The sequence below is a fragment of the Medicago sativa genome, chromosome 8 (genome assembly GCF_051527215.1).
Source record: "Medicago sativa cultivar Bolivia chromosome 8, Bolivia_mono, whole genome shotgun sequence".
NCBI lineage: Eukaryota > Viridiplantae > Streptophyta > Magnoliopsida > Fabales > Fabaceae > Medicago > Medicago sativa.
Window position 1 is genome coordinate 12,862,672 of NC_140756.1, and position 18,854 is coordinate 12,881,525.

Below are 18,854 nucleotides of genomic sequence, written 5' to 3' on the forward strand. Positions count from 1 at the left end.
CTTTTTCTAGCACTCTTTATAATTATTGGATGTGATAGGTCTATTCTTTATTGCTGGAATCAGTATGAAATTTTTTGTAATAAAAGAAGCATGAAAAGTAAGATGTCAAAAGAAGGATTTGTTTCATTGATAAAAATAAAAATAAAAGATCTTGTTGCCATTGTGACACTTTTTATGCATCACTTTTACTTGTTCAAAAGTCCTATTTGAAAAGAGCGTGGACTTGTTGGAGAATGATTGTAGCATCTGCAAGACATGAGATGGTTGTTCAATAGGTCACTTGGATTGCTTAGAGGCCCTTCAACCGATCGGGTTGCAATTTGCGACCAGATTTTTGTGTGTATGTTCGATCGGGTCACAAAAAATGTGAGCAATTTAAAGGGGCTATTGAGCAATCATCAAGAGCTTTATTTTTCACCTTCCACGCTTTATCGAAGGCAAAAAAATCAACATATTGTTAGATTTCTATCAGATTATTGGCAAACTATTATAGCTGTCTATTTTTATTTTCCTTTTTTTATGCATTACAAGTTACAAAATCAATCATGCACAATTACTTAGGAAACACTAGCATAATCAACTTTGTTACATCTTCACTTTATAACTAAAAAAACTCTAAGCACTCATTTCAATTTATGAAAAAAGATTTGTCCCTTTATTGATCATCACCTTGGAAATGAAGTAATGGATTGGAGAGAAAACCAAAAAGCTGTATGCAATGGTAAAAGAAAGTGATAAGAAGAGAGGGGCTAGTCAAACAAGCAGAAAAGTTGGCAATGTTAAAATTTTAATAAACCATTATTATTTTTTCCATTAATATATAATTATTTAGTATATCTCAATTCACCAACTAGTAACTACTGTTTATAAGAATAATTAAATGAAAAAAACCATTTTATTACCGAAATTAGTACATTCAATAATTTTATTTTGAAAGTGTACAAATTTTTAATCAACATTTAATATAAAAGAGAGGGAAATGCAAAAATACAAAACGTGTTGGGTCATTATCTAGCAAAACTCTCAGCTTTTAGAAGTAGCACTAAAAATTGTTATGTTTTGCCTTGTGCTAGTAATTGAAAATGCAGGACAAAAAGCACTTATACAACCAATACAAACAGTATAGAGTACAGGAATATTGGTAATAGGGGATTGTGCTTTTTGCTCTGCGTGCTATAGCTTGCTTCCTAGGTAGCCCACTACTTTTTCCTTTTACGTTTAGCTGTTTTTGCACCTTCCTTTTCTCACATAAAAGAAATTTCAGCACTTACATAAATATGACAAACATCCAATCACCAAATCATTAATTTTTCATTACTCCCACCGTCCCGTTTTATCTGAGTCAGTTTGGTTTTTCACACAGATTAAGAAAAATGTATAAATAAAGAGGAAAGTGGAATATATTGTATTGAAAATGATGAAAGTAGTACTACCTCCGTCCCAATTTTATTGACACAATTTTGTTTTTCACACATATTAAGAAAAATGTATAAATAAAGAGGGAAAATGGAATATATTGTATTGGGAATGATAAAAGTAGTATTATTTAGTGTTATATTGTATTGGGAATGATGAAAGTTGTATTGAAAATTGAAATGGGTCAGTTATTTTGGGACATTTTTTTTTAGAAAATGGGTCAGTTATTCCGGGACGGAGGGAGTATTAATTAGAGTTATATTGTATTGGAAATGATGAAAGTTGTATTGAAAATTGAAATGACTCAGTTATTTTGGGACACTTTTTTTTAGAAAATGGGTCAGATATTCCGGGACGGAGGGACTAGTAAAAAATAAAGCTACAAGAGTATCACAAATCAGTACTATTTACTACTCCCTCCGTTTCAAAATGAGTGTCGTTTTAGATGTTTGCACACATATTAAGAAATTCAATGATTAAGAGAAAGAGAATAGTTATTTTACCAAATTATCCTAATTAACTATTGGTTAGTTTTAAAAGTAATACTTTGGAAGTAGTGTGCAGATTATTAATTGGAGGGTACAATTGAAAAGAAAAAGTTATTATTGCATTGGAAACTGAAAGCGACACTCATTTTGAAACAATTTTTTTTGGCTAAAGCGACACTCATTTTGAAACGGATGAAGTATATATATGCTCCACACAAATGGCTTGTAGGAACCAGGAACAAGTTGCATAAAAAACATTAATCATAGCGTTTCTTTGAGACAAAAAGGTTATATGAATTAGTGGATTTTGATTTGAGGTGATATAAAGTTAATTAGGATTAAAAATAAGTTGAATGTAACATATTATGTAAAAGTGATTTGAATAATAAATTTGAATGGAAAATTAATTTTAAAATAAATTTGAATCAATTGTATCAAGAGAAGACAGATATGTTAAAACTTATTGCAAAACAGTAAGCATCGTATAGAACAATACAAGATAGAACAATACAACACAAGATAAATTTTTATAATATTGAATAATTGTTGATCTTATACGATTTTTTGTAGACAATACTTTTTTTGTATCTTAAACAACTTGTACGTAGGACAACAAGTTGTGATGTTTGATGAGAGACAAAAATTTTAGTTTTTGTTTTTTCCCTTACTTTCAGTTTGTCCCGTCCATTAAACAATTTTACAAATCAAATATTATACAAGTAGAGTTTTTTTTTTTTTGAAGGAATATACAAGTAGAGTTGTCTTGTCTCGTAATTCATTTTTTTAGCAAATCAAATGCACCCATAATCAATTTTGGCTTCTCCAAATGCATCCAAAAATATATAATTATAGAATAGGGATCCTAATTGTTTAACCCTTTCCTTTTCATGTGTAAGATGAAGGCTCACTGCACTAGATAGAGCATTGGGATTCAGAGGAATCTTTTGCTGCACAAATGTTTTGCCTTTTACAAATAAACTAGTTGTGCCAAGGCCACTATCAAAGCTTCCTTACCTTACCCATATCTACGTACAACATTGACCTAACATACATAATTATATATAGGGTGACGATCGATAACCGTATGTATCGCATTTTCCATATCTTAAAGTTGCTTTTAAAAATTCTTGTAACTATGGCTCAAGTAGTAAAAAGCTCAAGGTATTCACAAAAAAAAAAAACTTTAAGATTATATTTTTTTTTTGACAAACTCAAAATGATATTCATTCATTCAAATCGAGAGATTACATCATTCAACACCTCTAAAAACGTAAAGGATGAATCTACGAACAAACTCACAGCATCCAAGTTAATAGCATATAACGGCATAATGCCTACAAAAATATATGATAACATTAAAGTGATCGGAATATCCATGGCCTCCAGATCTGCAATGTTGGCGCCCAAATCTTTGAATAATTGAACTTTCAAGATGAATCAAATACCGCAAGAAGAAGGGAAATCAAACAGCGCCGCACAAGACGACGAACAACAAACCACCACACTTAGATGATGAAATCACAAAGAAAAAACCTAGATCTATGTGAAAATCACTTATTTAGATTGAAATAGAGAGAAAACAATGAAGATGGGGTGATTTCTGGTCAAAAATTGACCCAAAACCACCCCTCAATGAAGATTATATGTTGAGTAGTAAGTTTGAACCTTCAAATTCTCATTTCTTGGTATTTAGGGTGTATGAGTTTCGATCGCGGCTAGATTCATTATAAAATTGATTCTAACAAATTATTATGTTTTTTTTTTATCAACATCAGAAATTATTTGGGTAATGTTTTTATTTTATCAACAGACTAATGTTGTTACCTTGAATGGTACTGTTAACGTAAATCCCAAAGGCATTATATACCTTTGAATCAAAGATTGAGTTTTTATTTTCTTTTTCAAATCGCCTAGTATTGACAAGAATCCCACATATTAAGTGGTGAGAAGTGTCGGAGATTCATACCTACGACCGGTCAACACATCAAGACGTCTATGTAATTATCATTTAAGTTATACTTATGAGACATACATTTAGTTTCTTATGAACAATAATCAAGTTCTTAGGATGGTTTCCAAAAAGTGTTTTTCTATTTTACAAACACACACAATTCCTCCATCCTTAATATTTAAGATCGGAGAAAATCCCAATAACCACAATTGGGACAATAGATTTGAAGGATGTCCATAGGGATCCCACTTGTGCCCACATCAGGTATCAAAAAGCATATACTTTTTATTTATTGTTATTTTTTAAACGTTTTTGGGTTATTTAATTCCTCAAAATTTAAGAAATATGCTTTTTTATAAGGGAAAAAAAAGACATATTTAGACAAGGTGAACATGCATATTGATGCATATGTATAATTATACACAAATCCTTCTCCCATAACAAAGAATCCAATGCCTTTTTCATGTGATCTATACCCATCCATGTCCAAATACTTTATATGAAACTTTATACTTGGACAATATTTATACTTCCCTTAATCAGACTATAGGATATATTATTGTTGTTATATGCACATGTGTCGCCAACTCTTGTTATTTTGTCTTCATCTTGTTGTTTTGATCTTGTCTTTGGATATTCCACCTTACTTAATTTGTACATGACAAAATAATGGCATTTTAAATTCTGTTCCAGCGATGATATATAAAAGAAAAGAATTTTTATCTTTTGGAAGTCGTAACTACAGTAAACATTGGTGAACACAATAGTTCAAAGTCGCATTGAGTGGGACATATATGATATGACAAAACTCTAATATTATTATTTGCTTTTTTTAATCAAAATTATTATTTTATCCTTTCCTTCCTTAAAAAAAATATATTTTAAATCTGGTTAAAAATATAATAAATAAAAAAAAATATTATGAATGGCAAACAACTTGTGATGTTATTTATTATAAGATATTGCTTTAAGTTCTGAAAGAGTTACACAATCATAGTAGAGGATACAGTCCAAAATAAAAAAGAAATTGTTACACTCTATCGGTCAGATAGGACTGCAATGTCATTTTCATGGTTGGATATGAATCAATCTTTGATTTAATAAAAAAATGTAGATATAATTCAACTAAATTATTTGATTTTGATTTCTCAAAAACCTTTGAACCAATAAAATTAGTCAAACATTCAAATTAAGGAGATAAAATATTTTTTGGAAAATGTTAACCAATGCACCCCGGGACACTGGTTAAGGGAGTAAATATAGTAATTTTTGCATTGAAAATTATGTAATCAATGCATTAAAAGCTTAAAAAGTGTCTTTTTTTGACTTGCAATTTCTTCTTTTGCCTTCCTTAACCAGTGCCGCCGAGGCGCCGACCCATATTTTTATTAATTTTTCTCTCCCTAAAACCCTTAAGTTCCTATTTTAAATTAACATATTTGAAGGTTTATCATAAACTTTTATATAAAATAAGTTCCTATTTTAAATTTTAAATTAACATATTTGAAGGTTTATCATATACTTTATATATCAATCAACTTGATTCTTAAAAATAAAAATTTGGAGTATGTGATTAGAATTTGAGGGATAGAAAAATTTGAAATTTTTATACTAAAACTTTGGAGATTATGTATAGTAAATTTTGAGCAGGAGAAGACTAATGGTATTTCAATTATAAATGACTTTTTTAGAGGTTCAATTATAAATGATGTCCCTTAAAAAAAATGACGATGTTGCTGTAATTTTTGTTTATATAAGAAAAAGCAATAAACATAGTCCATTGTTTTTTACACTTAATTATAAAAGTATTGAATAAATGATGTCCCTTAAAAAAAATGACGATGTTGCTGTAATTTTTGTTTATCTAAGAAAAAGCAATAAACATAGTCCATTGTTTTTTACACTTAATTATAAAAATATTGAAGAAAATATAGTAATGTGCTTTTCAGTTAACCCGCTTAAGTTGGTCTGGTTGTATTAGCTTTGATGGATATGGGGTGTGTACCTCAAGATCTCATGTGTGATTCTCCCCGATCAATTTCGGTGGCTAATTTAACTTCCTAGAAAAAAAAATGAAAATGTACTATCCAATTTTGTATCCTTTTCTTTTACTCATTTTCAAAATAAATATTAAATATTGACTAACTAAAAAAAATTTAAAATATATAAAATACTTTTAGTAATTCATGAAAAATATTTATCATGGTGGGTATTACGTAATACGAGAAAAAATTAAAAGTAATTTTTATTATTGTAAACAAAGATTATTGCTATCCTTCATTTGTAAAAAAAAAAATAAAAAATTCTATCCTTCTTGTGATACAATATTTTTTCCCTATAATATTTTTTTCATAATAAATATAAAATAATATTAGTTATTTATGGAAATATATTAGACATATCTATTTCATTATTATCTAGCTTTATTATAATTCATCAATGAAACTATTATATTCTTAAATAAATACATAAGCAATGAAAATATTAGGATCATTCAAGAAAGGTCCTTCCCTTCGGAAAGATAAATATCAACAAAGATCATAACAAAATTGAACCACCAAAATGAAAAAGAATAAAAATTATATAGAAGATGAATAAAATTTAACCAAAAATCCATAATATATATCCCTTGTATATATGGACCTAACCTTGCCATGATGGCTTTTGAGATTGATTTTGTTGTTGTTGATCATTCATGCAGTTTCCAATCCCTGCAATACTTAGAATGTCACTATGTGACAATGGCCTAAGCCCCAAGAAATCTCTTGTCAAACCTTCATTTCCACCACCGCCGCCGCCGCCGCCACCGTCATTGGTGGTTGTTTTAGAGATTACTTTCTCATCATGCAAGTTTTGATCTTTCTTTGAATTCATAATGCCACCAAACATTTCATCAAATTGGGTTGCTTCAAATCCAGAAGGAGATGAAGAAGAAAACATAACATCATGAATATTACTAAGATATGAAGAAGTAGTTGCAGTAGTTGTTGGTGTGTTTTGTTGATGTTGTTGTTCTTGTGATGATGACAACAAATTCAAACCAAAGTTACCAGAGACATTATTGAGAGAATCAACTTGGTGGGTCTTAATATTCATAGTTGGTGAAGAAGCAGAACCAGTTCTATTCATTGTTGCACCCATTTGAGCTGCTTTCTGCAACAATGCAGTAGCTGACATGTGAGCTGAAGGTACTGTTTGGTAAGAAGGGAGTGTGGGTCCAGGAACATGAACAAGACTAGGGTTAGGGTTTTCTTGATGATGTTGTGTTTGTGATGAAAATTGATTACTTTGAGAAAATATTGATGATGATGATGAGAGATGATCAACATTATGTGGGCCAAGCCAAGGTGGAATTTCAGAAAGGTTAAAACTTTGATTATGTTGTTCTTTTTTCAATAATGGGAAATTATGAATATCTTGTTGAGGATTATTGAATTGGTTTTGTAGATTTATCATGTGATGATGTTGAGAAGATGATGATGAAGGTTGTTGTTGTGAGGGTAAAATTGGCATTGCATTATTTGTCATAGCTCTTGCACTCTCTTCTGCTAATGCATCACAGAATGCTCTATGTGTTATGAAACTGTCCCTTCTGCAAAACTCATCATAAAAATTACAAAATTAATAAATTTTACTAAAGTGCTATATGCTAAATATACTATAAATATATGTGTGTGACAGTGAAAAAATATTAACCCTCCTTTTCTCTTTCTCTTTACTTTTTCAACATTTTTTAAAAACTTCCTAAATACTTTAAAGACAAATAGTCTATTATTAGGTAGTGCATTAAAAAATTTCCTTACTAGGAATTTCCACTTTTTCCAAAGAATGGAATTAGTGATTATGGGAGAGTGCTATATCAATGTCTTATCATCATCATCATCTTCTCCGATGTAAGAAATCAAGTGTGTGTAAAAATAAATGTAAAACTATATAATATTAAGGGAAATGCTAATAGTGTCCCCAGAACACCGGTTAAGGAGTCAAATATAGTAATATTTTGAATTGAAAGTTGTGTATTCAATGCATTAAAAATTTAAAATGTTTTCTTTTTGGTTTAAAATTTCCTCTTTTGACTTCGTTAACCGGTGTCCTAGAGACATTGGATAACATGACCCTAGTATTAATAATGTGAAATTTTTGCACCAAAGTCAACCTAGGATACAATTCAAAACCTATGACCACCTTCATAAATGAATGAAATTAATGTCTGAACTAAAAAAATTCACATGACATTGAATATTTTGATGTTAATTTAGTTACCTTGAGAAGAGGGTTCCACAGTCACATCTATATTCTCTAGTGCCACATGTTTTGGAATGAGCTTTCCAATCAGATTGAACAGCATATTTCTTTGAACACTTTTCACATTTCCACTTCTTCTCACCATGTTTTCTGGAAAAGTGCTTCTTGATTCCAGTCAAATCCCCTAATGCTCTTGATGGATCATGATGCACACAAGTTGGTTCTGGACATACATAAACTTTCTTTCTAATCTCTTTGCTTGTTCTTTGCTTCAACTTCCATGGTAAATTATGACCTCTTCTGTGAAGTTGAAGATTTTGATCTCTTTGAAAGCCTTTGTTGCAGATCTCACAAATGAACCTGTTTTTTGCTAGTAAACTCTTTGGTGACATAGCTATAACCTCAGCATCAGGGTCTGAAAAAAAAAAACATTTTTCAAACAAATAACATGTTTATCAAAACAAAACAAAAAAATGACTGAATATGAAAAATTGGAAAAAAGAAAGATGAAAACAAACCTGGGTTACCAGGGAGATTTCTCTTTTTTTTCATAGGTTGAGTTGGAGGAACCAAGTATTGTTGTTGAACTTGAGGGTAACTACTACTAGTACCAATTTCAGTTCTGTTACCAGAAGAAACACTAGCTTCACCAGATGCAGAAGTTAAGTTTGACATGTTTTCTTCCACTACTTGTTGCTGTTGGAACATCATCAAACCTTTTACCATCTTATGATTACAACTTAAGGTTTTGTTCTAGAAAGCTAAGGTTGTTTTGTTTTGTGTTGTGTTTTAGACCATATAGATCTTTGTGTTTTTGATATGTTGGTAATGTTTTTATGGATCTAAAGACAGATAAAAAAACCTTGCCAAAAACAGAAAAAGAACACAAACACTATTTAGTTCACAGTAGTGAATAGTGAGAGAGAATGAACAAAGTAGAAGAAGAAAAAAGTTGATATTGAACTCAGAAACAGTTTATGAAGGATGGAACAAGAACAAGGACTAGTTGGTTTTTTTGGTGATATAGTTTGGAACCAACCCAAGAGACAAGTTTTGTTTTTTATTTGAGTTAGTAAAAGAAACAAGAGATGATAAATGGAAGTGAAGATGAATAAGAAGTAGTAATCTACATTTGTTTCTTGTTCATAGTTTGATAACCATAGTTGATAATGTTACCAAGAAAAATCCAACTATAGCCACACAAATATGAACAAAAATATAGACTTGGTTGTTTCAGAGAGAGAGAGAGAGAGAGATGTGGATGAGAAGAGGGAATCCCTGAACTTGTCCAAAACCACAAACCAAAGGGGAACCCTACTGCTAAACTCTGACGTTGCACTTTCTGTCTTTTCCTCTGTTCTCTTTCACAACATTAGAAAATATCATTTTTTTTAATAAAGTTCTGTTTATTTTTTGCTAAAATACTTTCTTTTCTTCATGTATAGTACCATTATGTCTTTCCATTCTCTTGCAAAAGTATAGCACATTTTTTCACAATTTTTACCTTATCAAGTCTTGTTACACTTCAACTTTTTTTTGTGTCTTTTCATTGTTGTATCATATTAGTATATCACTTCTTTTGTATTATAAATATTTAATGTAAAGTGTGGAAAATGGAGGAGTTTATCTTAATTAGTTTTGGTATAGATTAGAAAATTAGAAAATGGAGGAGTTTAAATTAGCAAATTTGAATTGCATGAAGTAAATGTGTGATGCATTTGTTAATTTTGGTTTTCTGGTATAAATTGAATGGGGGAGTTTATCTCAGCTTTTACTGTGACATGATTGATTCATTGATTAAATTCTAACAAGCATGGCTAAAAGTATACCCTCTTAATTCATTTTTATATAAAGTTCTTGTATTTTATTCTACACTTCTTTTTCACCATCTTCCATTTCACTATCATTGTAACTATTGACTATGAAAAAAGCTGAATTTTCTGACAAATTTTGCATGGTTCTTTGTTTTAAATTGTAAACAAATGATCTTGTTAGGGAGAAAGTCTTCCTTGGGCAATGCTGCGTGCCTAGAAAACTTTAGGCACAATATTTAATAGCCACAATTTTTGTCTCCCTAGTCATTATCAGCATGGAAAAAATGAATTAATAATGCTACATGTTAAATAAGCTTGGATCTCATCCCAAAAGCTAGCTCAAAGGAGGAGGGAACTCAAGTATATTTATACACTCGACAGCCCGGGAACCTGAGCGATGTGGGACATACAAAACAAACTTCAACACCCACCCTCACGCGTAGCGTGGGACCTAGCGTGGCTAGCGTGGAACCTAGCGTGGACCTGGGTCAAATTCCCACATCGCAATCCTTAACCCGGCTCTGATACCATGTTAAATAAGCTTGGATCTCATCCCAAAAGCTAGCTCAAAGGAGGAGGGAACTCAAGTATATTTATACACTCGACAGCCCGGGAACCTGAGCGATGTGGGACATACAACAAACTTCAACACTACAAATTATTATTCAACTCTATTTCAAATTTTCCATAAAAATAAAATAAAATAAAACTCTATTACAATTGCTAAGATAAGGAAGTGTTATATGTGGAATACGATTTATGGTAGATAAATACTTAAGTTTGGCATTCTCCACATACATACAATTGAGATAGTGACCGACTGAAATATTGTTGTGATCTATTCAACAAAAATAAGGGGGAAAAAAATTGAATGTCAAATGTTAATATATTAATTGTTAAATTAGTTTTTATTCTCTTTGTCTGCGATTTAAATTCTAAACCTCAAACTCCTTAAGGGTTCAAATGAGTAGAGTTACCCTACCTCAACTAAAGAAAACAAATATAGGTTGAATTTGAAGGCACTACCATTTAAAACAAGTAATACCATGATATTCTATACTTAGTATATGTTTGATTTTGTAGTAAGAAAAATTTTAGTGAATTGATTCGGGAAAAAATAAAGTTAAATGTAAAGTGATTTATGTTTAAATACATTTATATAAAGTTATTTGAACAATAAATTTAAATGTAAAAATTATTTTTAAAGTTAACTTTAATTTTATATAGAATAAATTCTAAAGACAAAATAAATCTATTATAAAAATTATTTTTAAAGTTAACTTTAATTTTATATAGAATAAATTCTAGAGACAAAATCAATCTATTATAGAGTAGACAAGTATATCAAAATCAATTTTACATATCTAAAGTGATAATTTTAAACCATATGAAACAATTTCCCACCTTAAAAGCCACCTCAAGTTGGAGACTCGTGTATATCAGTGTTGCTTTGTAGACACTCTCTCTTACATTAAAGTTGATTCCAAGGCCCGCAGTCAAGAGTTCCAAAATTTTGTGATTCTTGTGAGATACTAATTGATTTTTTTTATAAGATAATTAATTAAAGGAAAATGTTTTTTTAAAGGATAAATAATTAAAGTAAAATGCTAAATAGTCATAATCTCTCTTTATACATATATCATCACATATCCATAAACGAGTGGTGAAGAAATTTTTTGTACCAACTTTAATGATGATATAGTAAAAACAATGGTTAATTGTTTCAATTGATCCTCTAAAATTAAAAATACATATTCAAATCATGTAATTTGATATTCATCTCATTTCTTACTTTGTAATCTACGAGCAGTAGAGAGAAGTGATTCAGATGTTGAATTTTTCATGACTTTTTGCATACATATTTATGACGTTAAAAATATGCCTTTTCATAATTAATCAATCATTCTTTTGTTGAAAAATTCTAATTTTTTTTTTGCTGTAGAAAGCCATATTTTAACGTTTTAAACATGTATGCAAACAATTGTAAAAAAATTCAACCTCTAAGAAATTTTTATAGATTTCACATATATTACATGATCAAAAATAAGAAGAATGTTAAATTACATTAATAAAATGTGTGTAGGCATAGCAATGGGCAGGATGGGGACGGGTTATACCTTCCCCGTCTCCATACCATATTCCCAAATACTTACGCATTACCCCACCCATATCCAACGGGAATGAGAAATTGAATTTCATCTCTGTCCTCGATGGGATATATCGAGTATCCCCACCCCATCCACATCCCCGCCGTGGATAAAAATAATAATAATAAAAAAGTAATATTTTTCAGCCCGGGATCAATGTTGTAAGGCATTATCGAGCAAAAAGATGATGGAGATCGATGACTATGGTGATGGATAAGAGAGAGACTGAGGGCGTGAGATGTGGAAGGAGAAGAGAGAGAACTTAGAGAAGTGAGTGTCGTCTGAAAGACTTAGACTTTGGTTGTGTGAGTGGAATGATTTAGGGTTTGAGTTTCTATTTATATAAACGAGATAATTAATTGATTTTTTTACATTTGAGACGAGTTTGGGTATGTGTGGGTAATTATATCTTCATTACATGTCCCACACTCATGTTTTGAAATCGGAGAAAACTCAAACACATACTCAAACTCAATCAAAACGGAGAAAACACGTTAATTTGGATTTGGTTTGAGCAGGTACCCACATGCTTTGTGGTCATGTCCAAATATTTGTTTTTATTTTTACCAGATCATTTTTTAGACTTTGAGACGATCATTAAGTTTTTTTTTTTTTTAATTCACACACTAATACAATTTAAGTTCCACCAACATCCGATAAGCTTATTTTACCGCATAAAATAAATAATTCAATACCCAACAAAAATCACTATGACCGTGTCTCCAAGTCTACATATCACTCTCATTTTTCTGCACAAAATCAATACCCAACAAAAAATACAATCAAACATCAATTGCTACTCCCAAACGAATAAAATGAATTAATGTATACATGTTGAAGTAAAATTACAATTATTTAAATTGATCATCCTTTAAAAAAATAATTATTTAAATTGATCAATATATGGTGATATCATTTACATATTTAAGCATTGTGTGTTTGATCATATGATCATAGCGCAAGTCACCATTCATAATAATTTATTCCGTCAAGAACAAAATTATTCTTACACTTAATTTTACCTACTAAGGAGTGTTATAATGAAACATCGATTATACAAGTTTTTTTTCTTCATATGAAATTCAAATTACATACAAAGCAATGTGTATATATGAATATATGGTAGTCACAATCGTGGTAATCAACGTATCAACAATCACATTATGAATGGACACTGCAACTAAAGTTTAATGCAGATTTTTTATGTCAATAATGTGATGGTGACTAGAAATAATTAATCGTTTTGCCAAGTGATTTTTGTTTTTGACCAGGTTTTGCTAAGTGGTTGGTGAGCATAATAGTTCTCCACGATAAAGATACATTCCAATGGATTAACAAACCACTTGAAGAAAAGGCACATAGGTCCCATCATTTTAGATAGCAAACCACTGCCAAGGCATGGTTATAGAAGCAACCCCTTGGCTTTCTTATTTTTCCCAAGACATAAACAACAATTTTCTAGCACAAGACAAAGAGGTCCCCAAACCGTATCCGTATCATGGATACGCCTAACCAATGAAAAATCTTATACCAAATTTCATTCGCAAACTCACACTTTGCAAATAGGTTGTCTTCCGTTTCCTTCACCCTCGAAAATCAGCAACATTTCGGTTCATTTCCCGGCTCAAATGCCCCACACCTCAACAAATTCTCTCTTGTAGGTAAACAATGTTGAAGCATTTGCCAAGAAAAGATAATGACTTTTAACGGATCAAAACTTTTCCAAACCCTTTTTAATAAAATAAAACTATCTGCCCCACAAAGAAAAGAAAGGAGAGAACATGTTGCTCCAAAAGCGATATACTTTAATTAACTTAAAAATAGGAACAAAAAATACCGATAAAAAATACTTAAAGGATTATTGTTTGAAAAAAAAAACTTAAAAACTAAATTTGATATTTTTATACAGACTAAAAATTTATTTAACCCTTGATTTATTATGTAATTTTAAGTAAATTACAAATTCATCAAAAAGATGTGACTTGCGGATACTTTGTGGTGCTGCTCATCACAGCATTATCTATTAATAACATCAATCATGCAATGCTTTTCTTTAAATCAAATATAAGCTCGAAATTCAATTAAGATTTCCCTTGTTTCATCAACCTTTTTCCCCTAATAAACAGACGATTATGCTAGACATGATGAAACATTCCAACGTGGATCAAAAAACGGTCTTTTCACAAGTGTTTGCTTATGACCAAATTATGCCAATACAATTATTGGACCTAATTATGCCAATACAATTATTGTATGTTTATTGTCTGATCATGAAAGAGTAAATTCATGTATGCATTTGTAGTTTTTGTGTTGAAAGTTTGCATAAACTTATAGAAAATTCTAACAAGTGTGGACATTGTTTAAAAAATCAAAAGATGTAACTATAGTATATAAATTTTTTTTTTTTTAAAGAAGCAACTCAATAGATCACTAATCTATAGAGGTCACTATTATTTTTTTGACAAAATACATTTCATTATTTAAAATGGACCAAAGACATGACAATAGATCACTATAGAGGTGGGAGCTAGCATTACGAGACTATCTTTGTTAATTTATGAGCGACCTCATTAACTTGACTTCCGGTAAACTCAACATAAGAGTTTATCTACACCCAAAAGCCATATGACACTTTGAGAGGGAAAAGGAAAAATAGAGAGATTGGCATCATAAATGTGATGCTTTGATGAAGTGATAAGAAGAATGAATGATAAAGAAAAGATAAAGTGTTGAATAGATGTATAAAATTTAAGTGTGTTTAAATTTAAGAATTGATATAAAATTGCATCAAAAGAAATGGGAGGAAAAGTGCTACAATAAACACAACCAACCAATAAAAATGTGTCTTTCTTGGAGTACGTACTCAGAGCAGAAAGTTGGGATTATAACCCACAATGCTTGTAGCTGCTTGATCCTTGTTGAAATATAATTTGTGTTCTTAAAGAAGAAACCCATAATTGTCAATGTAGACACCCACACAATGATTTTGCTAACAATCCTTTAAAACAATGTCATGTAAATTATTGTTTTTTACCCGATTTCAGACTTAATTGTTTCGTTCCTGGTCGAGGCTAAGGGAGAGTTCGTGAGTCCGACTGCTACAAACGGTGCCAAGGTTTCATTTAAACCTCAAATACGCCACACGGCCTTTCGAAATATTGTTCACTTTTAGTGTAAGCCCTTCAAAGTTTTGTGTTTTATGAAAGGTGTCGGTTGAGTTAAAAAATGTGAGTGTTGTTTATAAACTACCACTAGACTCGATTCTCAAGCATTGTGAAACTTTAAGGTGTAATAGAACAATACCGAGTTGTACATTTATACTAGATTAATCAACAAGACAATAGTGAATTAATGAAGTTGTACAAAAGGAAATATGTTGGTAAACCAAATAAGATTTAAAAAAAGAGACTTGGTTTACAAAGTCTATATGATGATGATCTATCAAATATACACACAGTCCTTTACATGATCTATCAAATATTGACAGAGAAACAAAAAAAAAAACTAAAACTCCCAACCTTCTTAACAAAAAAGAGAGAGGGTTGAGATCATTAAGGGAGAACATATGCTATAGGTGCTTTTGTTTAGTTTTGTAGGGTGATTCTTTTGCCCCCTCCTCCCATGTACCCATACCAGTCTTAGTGTTAGGAGTACTAGCATTGGTGTTTGAATGAAAGAATAGGCAAACTGCAGAACAATCATCAGGCTTAGAGTTTGGAACCTTGGTCTTCCATGCTTGAACAGCTGCCTCAACAACTAGTTTAGCAGCTGAAGATCGTGGAGCAGATGCAACAATGGTCACAACTTGATTGTTGGACAAAACATCCCAAACCCCATCTGTGGCTAAAACAACAAACTGATCATGGTCGGTGATGCGGTGATACGAGACTTCAGGAACAGATATGAGTCCTGAGTCCTTGAGGACAAAGTCACCAAAAGCTCGTGACATAGCTAGGCCAGGTGAATCAACATTGGGAAGCCAAAGTCGAGGAACTGCTGAATCGTTGTCTAGGGCAAACACCCTTCCTTTACAAATCCTTATCCTCTCTGCTTCCCCTAATTAACACACAAGCACAATAATCATGAATAAGATTATACTCCCTGCCTCTGATCATATATATAAGAAAACATTGTGTTAACAAAAGTTGATGTTAATAGACAAAATATTAAATCAAATACATATATTTTGTTGACGCAACTTTTTCTTATATATAGAACCTGAATGTAGTACTATGTATGCAAATGTAGTACTATGTATGCAACAAAGAAATTATATCATACTTGGAAGATTTGGCTTGAGGTCAGTTGTCAACTGAAGAGCAATAAGAGAACCATTTGGATCTAGGGTACCTAAAACCGCTCTCGAGTCTCCAACATTTGCAGTAACTAGTTCGTCACCCTGAAACAAGAAAAGTGAGGGAGGAATGCGCAAATAAGTATTTTTTTCTCTCTTTCTTTTAACGAAATAAGATGAAAAGAAATGAAATGGCGTACATGCCTTCTTGAGCAAGGTAACAGCGGTAGTCCCACTGCCATAAGATTCCATGGAATATTGCGATCTCAGTTCGTTGTCCATAAACTTAGACGCTTTCAAAAATGATTCTCTCAATATCGCGAAATGGTTATTATTATTATTTTGATTATAATTATTATTATCATAATCATCACGAAGACATGAATTCCATTCTTCCATTAGCTTTAAAGGGAAAGAATTTCTGACTTTCTTGGCGACCACATGTCCAAAAGGTCCATGCCCATCAAATACACCACAAAATACGACGTCCTCCATGGAACCAAAGTTCTGAAAAATATATACATTTATTATTTGATTGAATGATATATCACATCAAAGATTGAAGAATGAAGAGAAATAATACCTCCCAAAGAAGCATTGCATCCTGGTTGATGCCTTTTCTGCCTTGCTTGCAACACAAGGAAGCAACATGAGATGAACCATTCAAGAATATTCTTCCAGGAACTCTGTGCAACCCCATTTCCACGCCCGAATCACGTTTATGTGTATAGGATGAAAATGGAGATTCATAATAATAATTTGTATCAGTAGAAGGAGCTAAAGAAGCTCCTGAGATGCACAATCCCATTGATCCCAACACGACAATGAATACAACAATAACACACGCACACAACTCAATTCAAATTCAATGACATTTTTTCATACGGATAATGATTTTTTTAAAGATTTTCATACGGATAACGATAAGATATAATATTTTCCAGAAATAGTAACAACAATAACCGTCTATCAAAAATAGCAAAAAAATTCAACTGAATATATGATATGGATATATTTTTAATTTGATAAGAAGTTAAGGATATGTGATTGCACAAGTGGCACTTCACATACATTACATCACACCAAACAAAGAGATAGAGAAAGGAATTCGTCAAAACCTTCCCGTTGTTTTTGTTTATAACCTATGGTTAATTGATAGGTAGATAGATAATCTGATCCCAATTCATCCTCTTATCTCTCACATTCACACCTACCTACCTATAATTACGCCAAATCCAATTATCTCTCTAAATATGATAAGCATTCACGATCTATGATACATACACTTTAAACCAATAACAATTTTCTGTTAATTAAAGAGTATATCACACATATTTAATTTATAAGCTAAATGTGACAATCTTATCCCAAACTTGCGAAAATAACGTAGATAAAAGGAAAAATTTGGTGAATATAATTTTGGCTAAAGTGCAACTTTGGCCCCCTATCTTTCAAAAAGTTGCGATTTTGGCCCCTTAACTTTGAAAACTACAATTTTGGCCCCCCATGTTAAGGGAAATATGCTCTTTTAACCCCTAACATAAGGGAAATGTCTTTTGACCCCTTATCTTTTCAAAATGTTGCGATTATGACCCCTTATCTTTTCAAAATGGCCCCTTTTTTTGGACACGTGTCGCCTTCTCAGCAGTTTTCAAAGTTAAGGGGCCAAAATTGTAGTTTTCAAAGTTAGGGGGCCAAAATCGCAACTTTTTGAAAGATAAGGGGCCAAAGTTGCACTTTAGCCTATAATTTTTTTTATTCATATAAGATATGTCATACAATTTTTTTTTTTTTTTGAACAAGAATATATCATACAACTTTAAACTTACTTGTAAAGAGCATCGGACTAAAATTTAACAAATTCTAGTTACAAGAAATATACCATGAAGTGATGAAACCCCATGTCATGTTTATAGCATGTCATTAACATGAAACGTATTGATACAATAGGGTATTTCAAAATAAATATTGGCACTAGCTGATAAAACAGTCTCGCTTGATTACCGAATTCTGCAACATCAAGCCTGTTGTTTTAGAATCAACCACGAAATCAAATCGGAAAATGTTAATTGGACGGTGAAAATCACAATACAAGGTGTTAAACCCTTAATGCGATTTTCTTCATGCGTATGTTGGGCATAATGCTAAATTTTTATGGCGAAGTATTTGCAATGCTTGAACTGTGAGTAATGTAGGGTCAAGATGGAGGATAGGTGATGACTCTTCTCTTCCCCATGATATTCCACTGGTGTTTCAAACATATTCATACCTTATAAATCCTATACTCCTTAAAACTTCATTGTGGCACCTTATTAATATTGTTAATTGGCAGCAACCAAGTGATGATTTGCTCCGGACATGAATTGGACCAAAACCCCATGCGTATGCTCAAGTTTAATTTCGATGTTGCTTTTGAAGGTAATGTGACATTGTTATGGTGATATCTTTTGTGGTTTCTCAGATTCAAACTCGAAATCTTTAATTTTTTTTTTTTTTTTA

At 31.4% G+C, this 18,854-nt stretch overlaps 2 protein-coding genes across 2 annotated transcripts; both read right to left on the reverse strand.

The window, feature by feature from the left end:
* Nucleotides 1-6,324: 6,324 nt before the first annotated feature.
* Nucleotides 6,325-9,363, reverse strand: IDD11 (indeterminate(ID)-domain 11). Its single transcript, XM_085739320.1, has 3 exons — nucleotides 8,619-9,363; nucleotides 8,119-8,515; nucleotides 6,325-7,447 (listed from the first exon to the last, which is right to left on the reverse strand). Exons 1-3 carry the CDS (start codon nucleotides 8,824-8,826, stop codon nucleotides 6,499-6,501), a joined length of 1,554 nt encoding a protein of 517 aa, XP_085595446.1. The 5' UTR covers nucleotides 8,827-9,363; the 3' UTR covers nucleotides 6,325-6,498.
* A 6,092-nt stretch (nucleotides 9,364-15,455) lies between these two features.
* LOC146897069 (putative protein phosphatase 2C 33) lies at nucleotides 15,456-17,565 on the reverse strand. Its single transcript, XM_085739321.1, has 4 exons — nucleotides 16,939-17,565; nucleotides 16,560-16,862; nucleotides 16,343-16,460; nucleotides 15,456-16,117 (listed from the first exon to the last, which is right to left on the reverse strand). Exons 1-4 carry the CDS (start codon nucleotides 17,161-17,163, stop codon nucleotides 15,630-15,632), a joined length of 1,134 nt encoding a protein of 377 aa, XP_085595447.1. The 5' UTR covers nucleotides 17,164-17,565; the 3' UTR covers nucleotides 15,456-15,629.
* Between the last annotated feature and the right edge of the window lie 1,289 nt (nucleotides 17,566-18,854).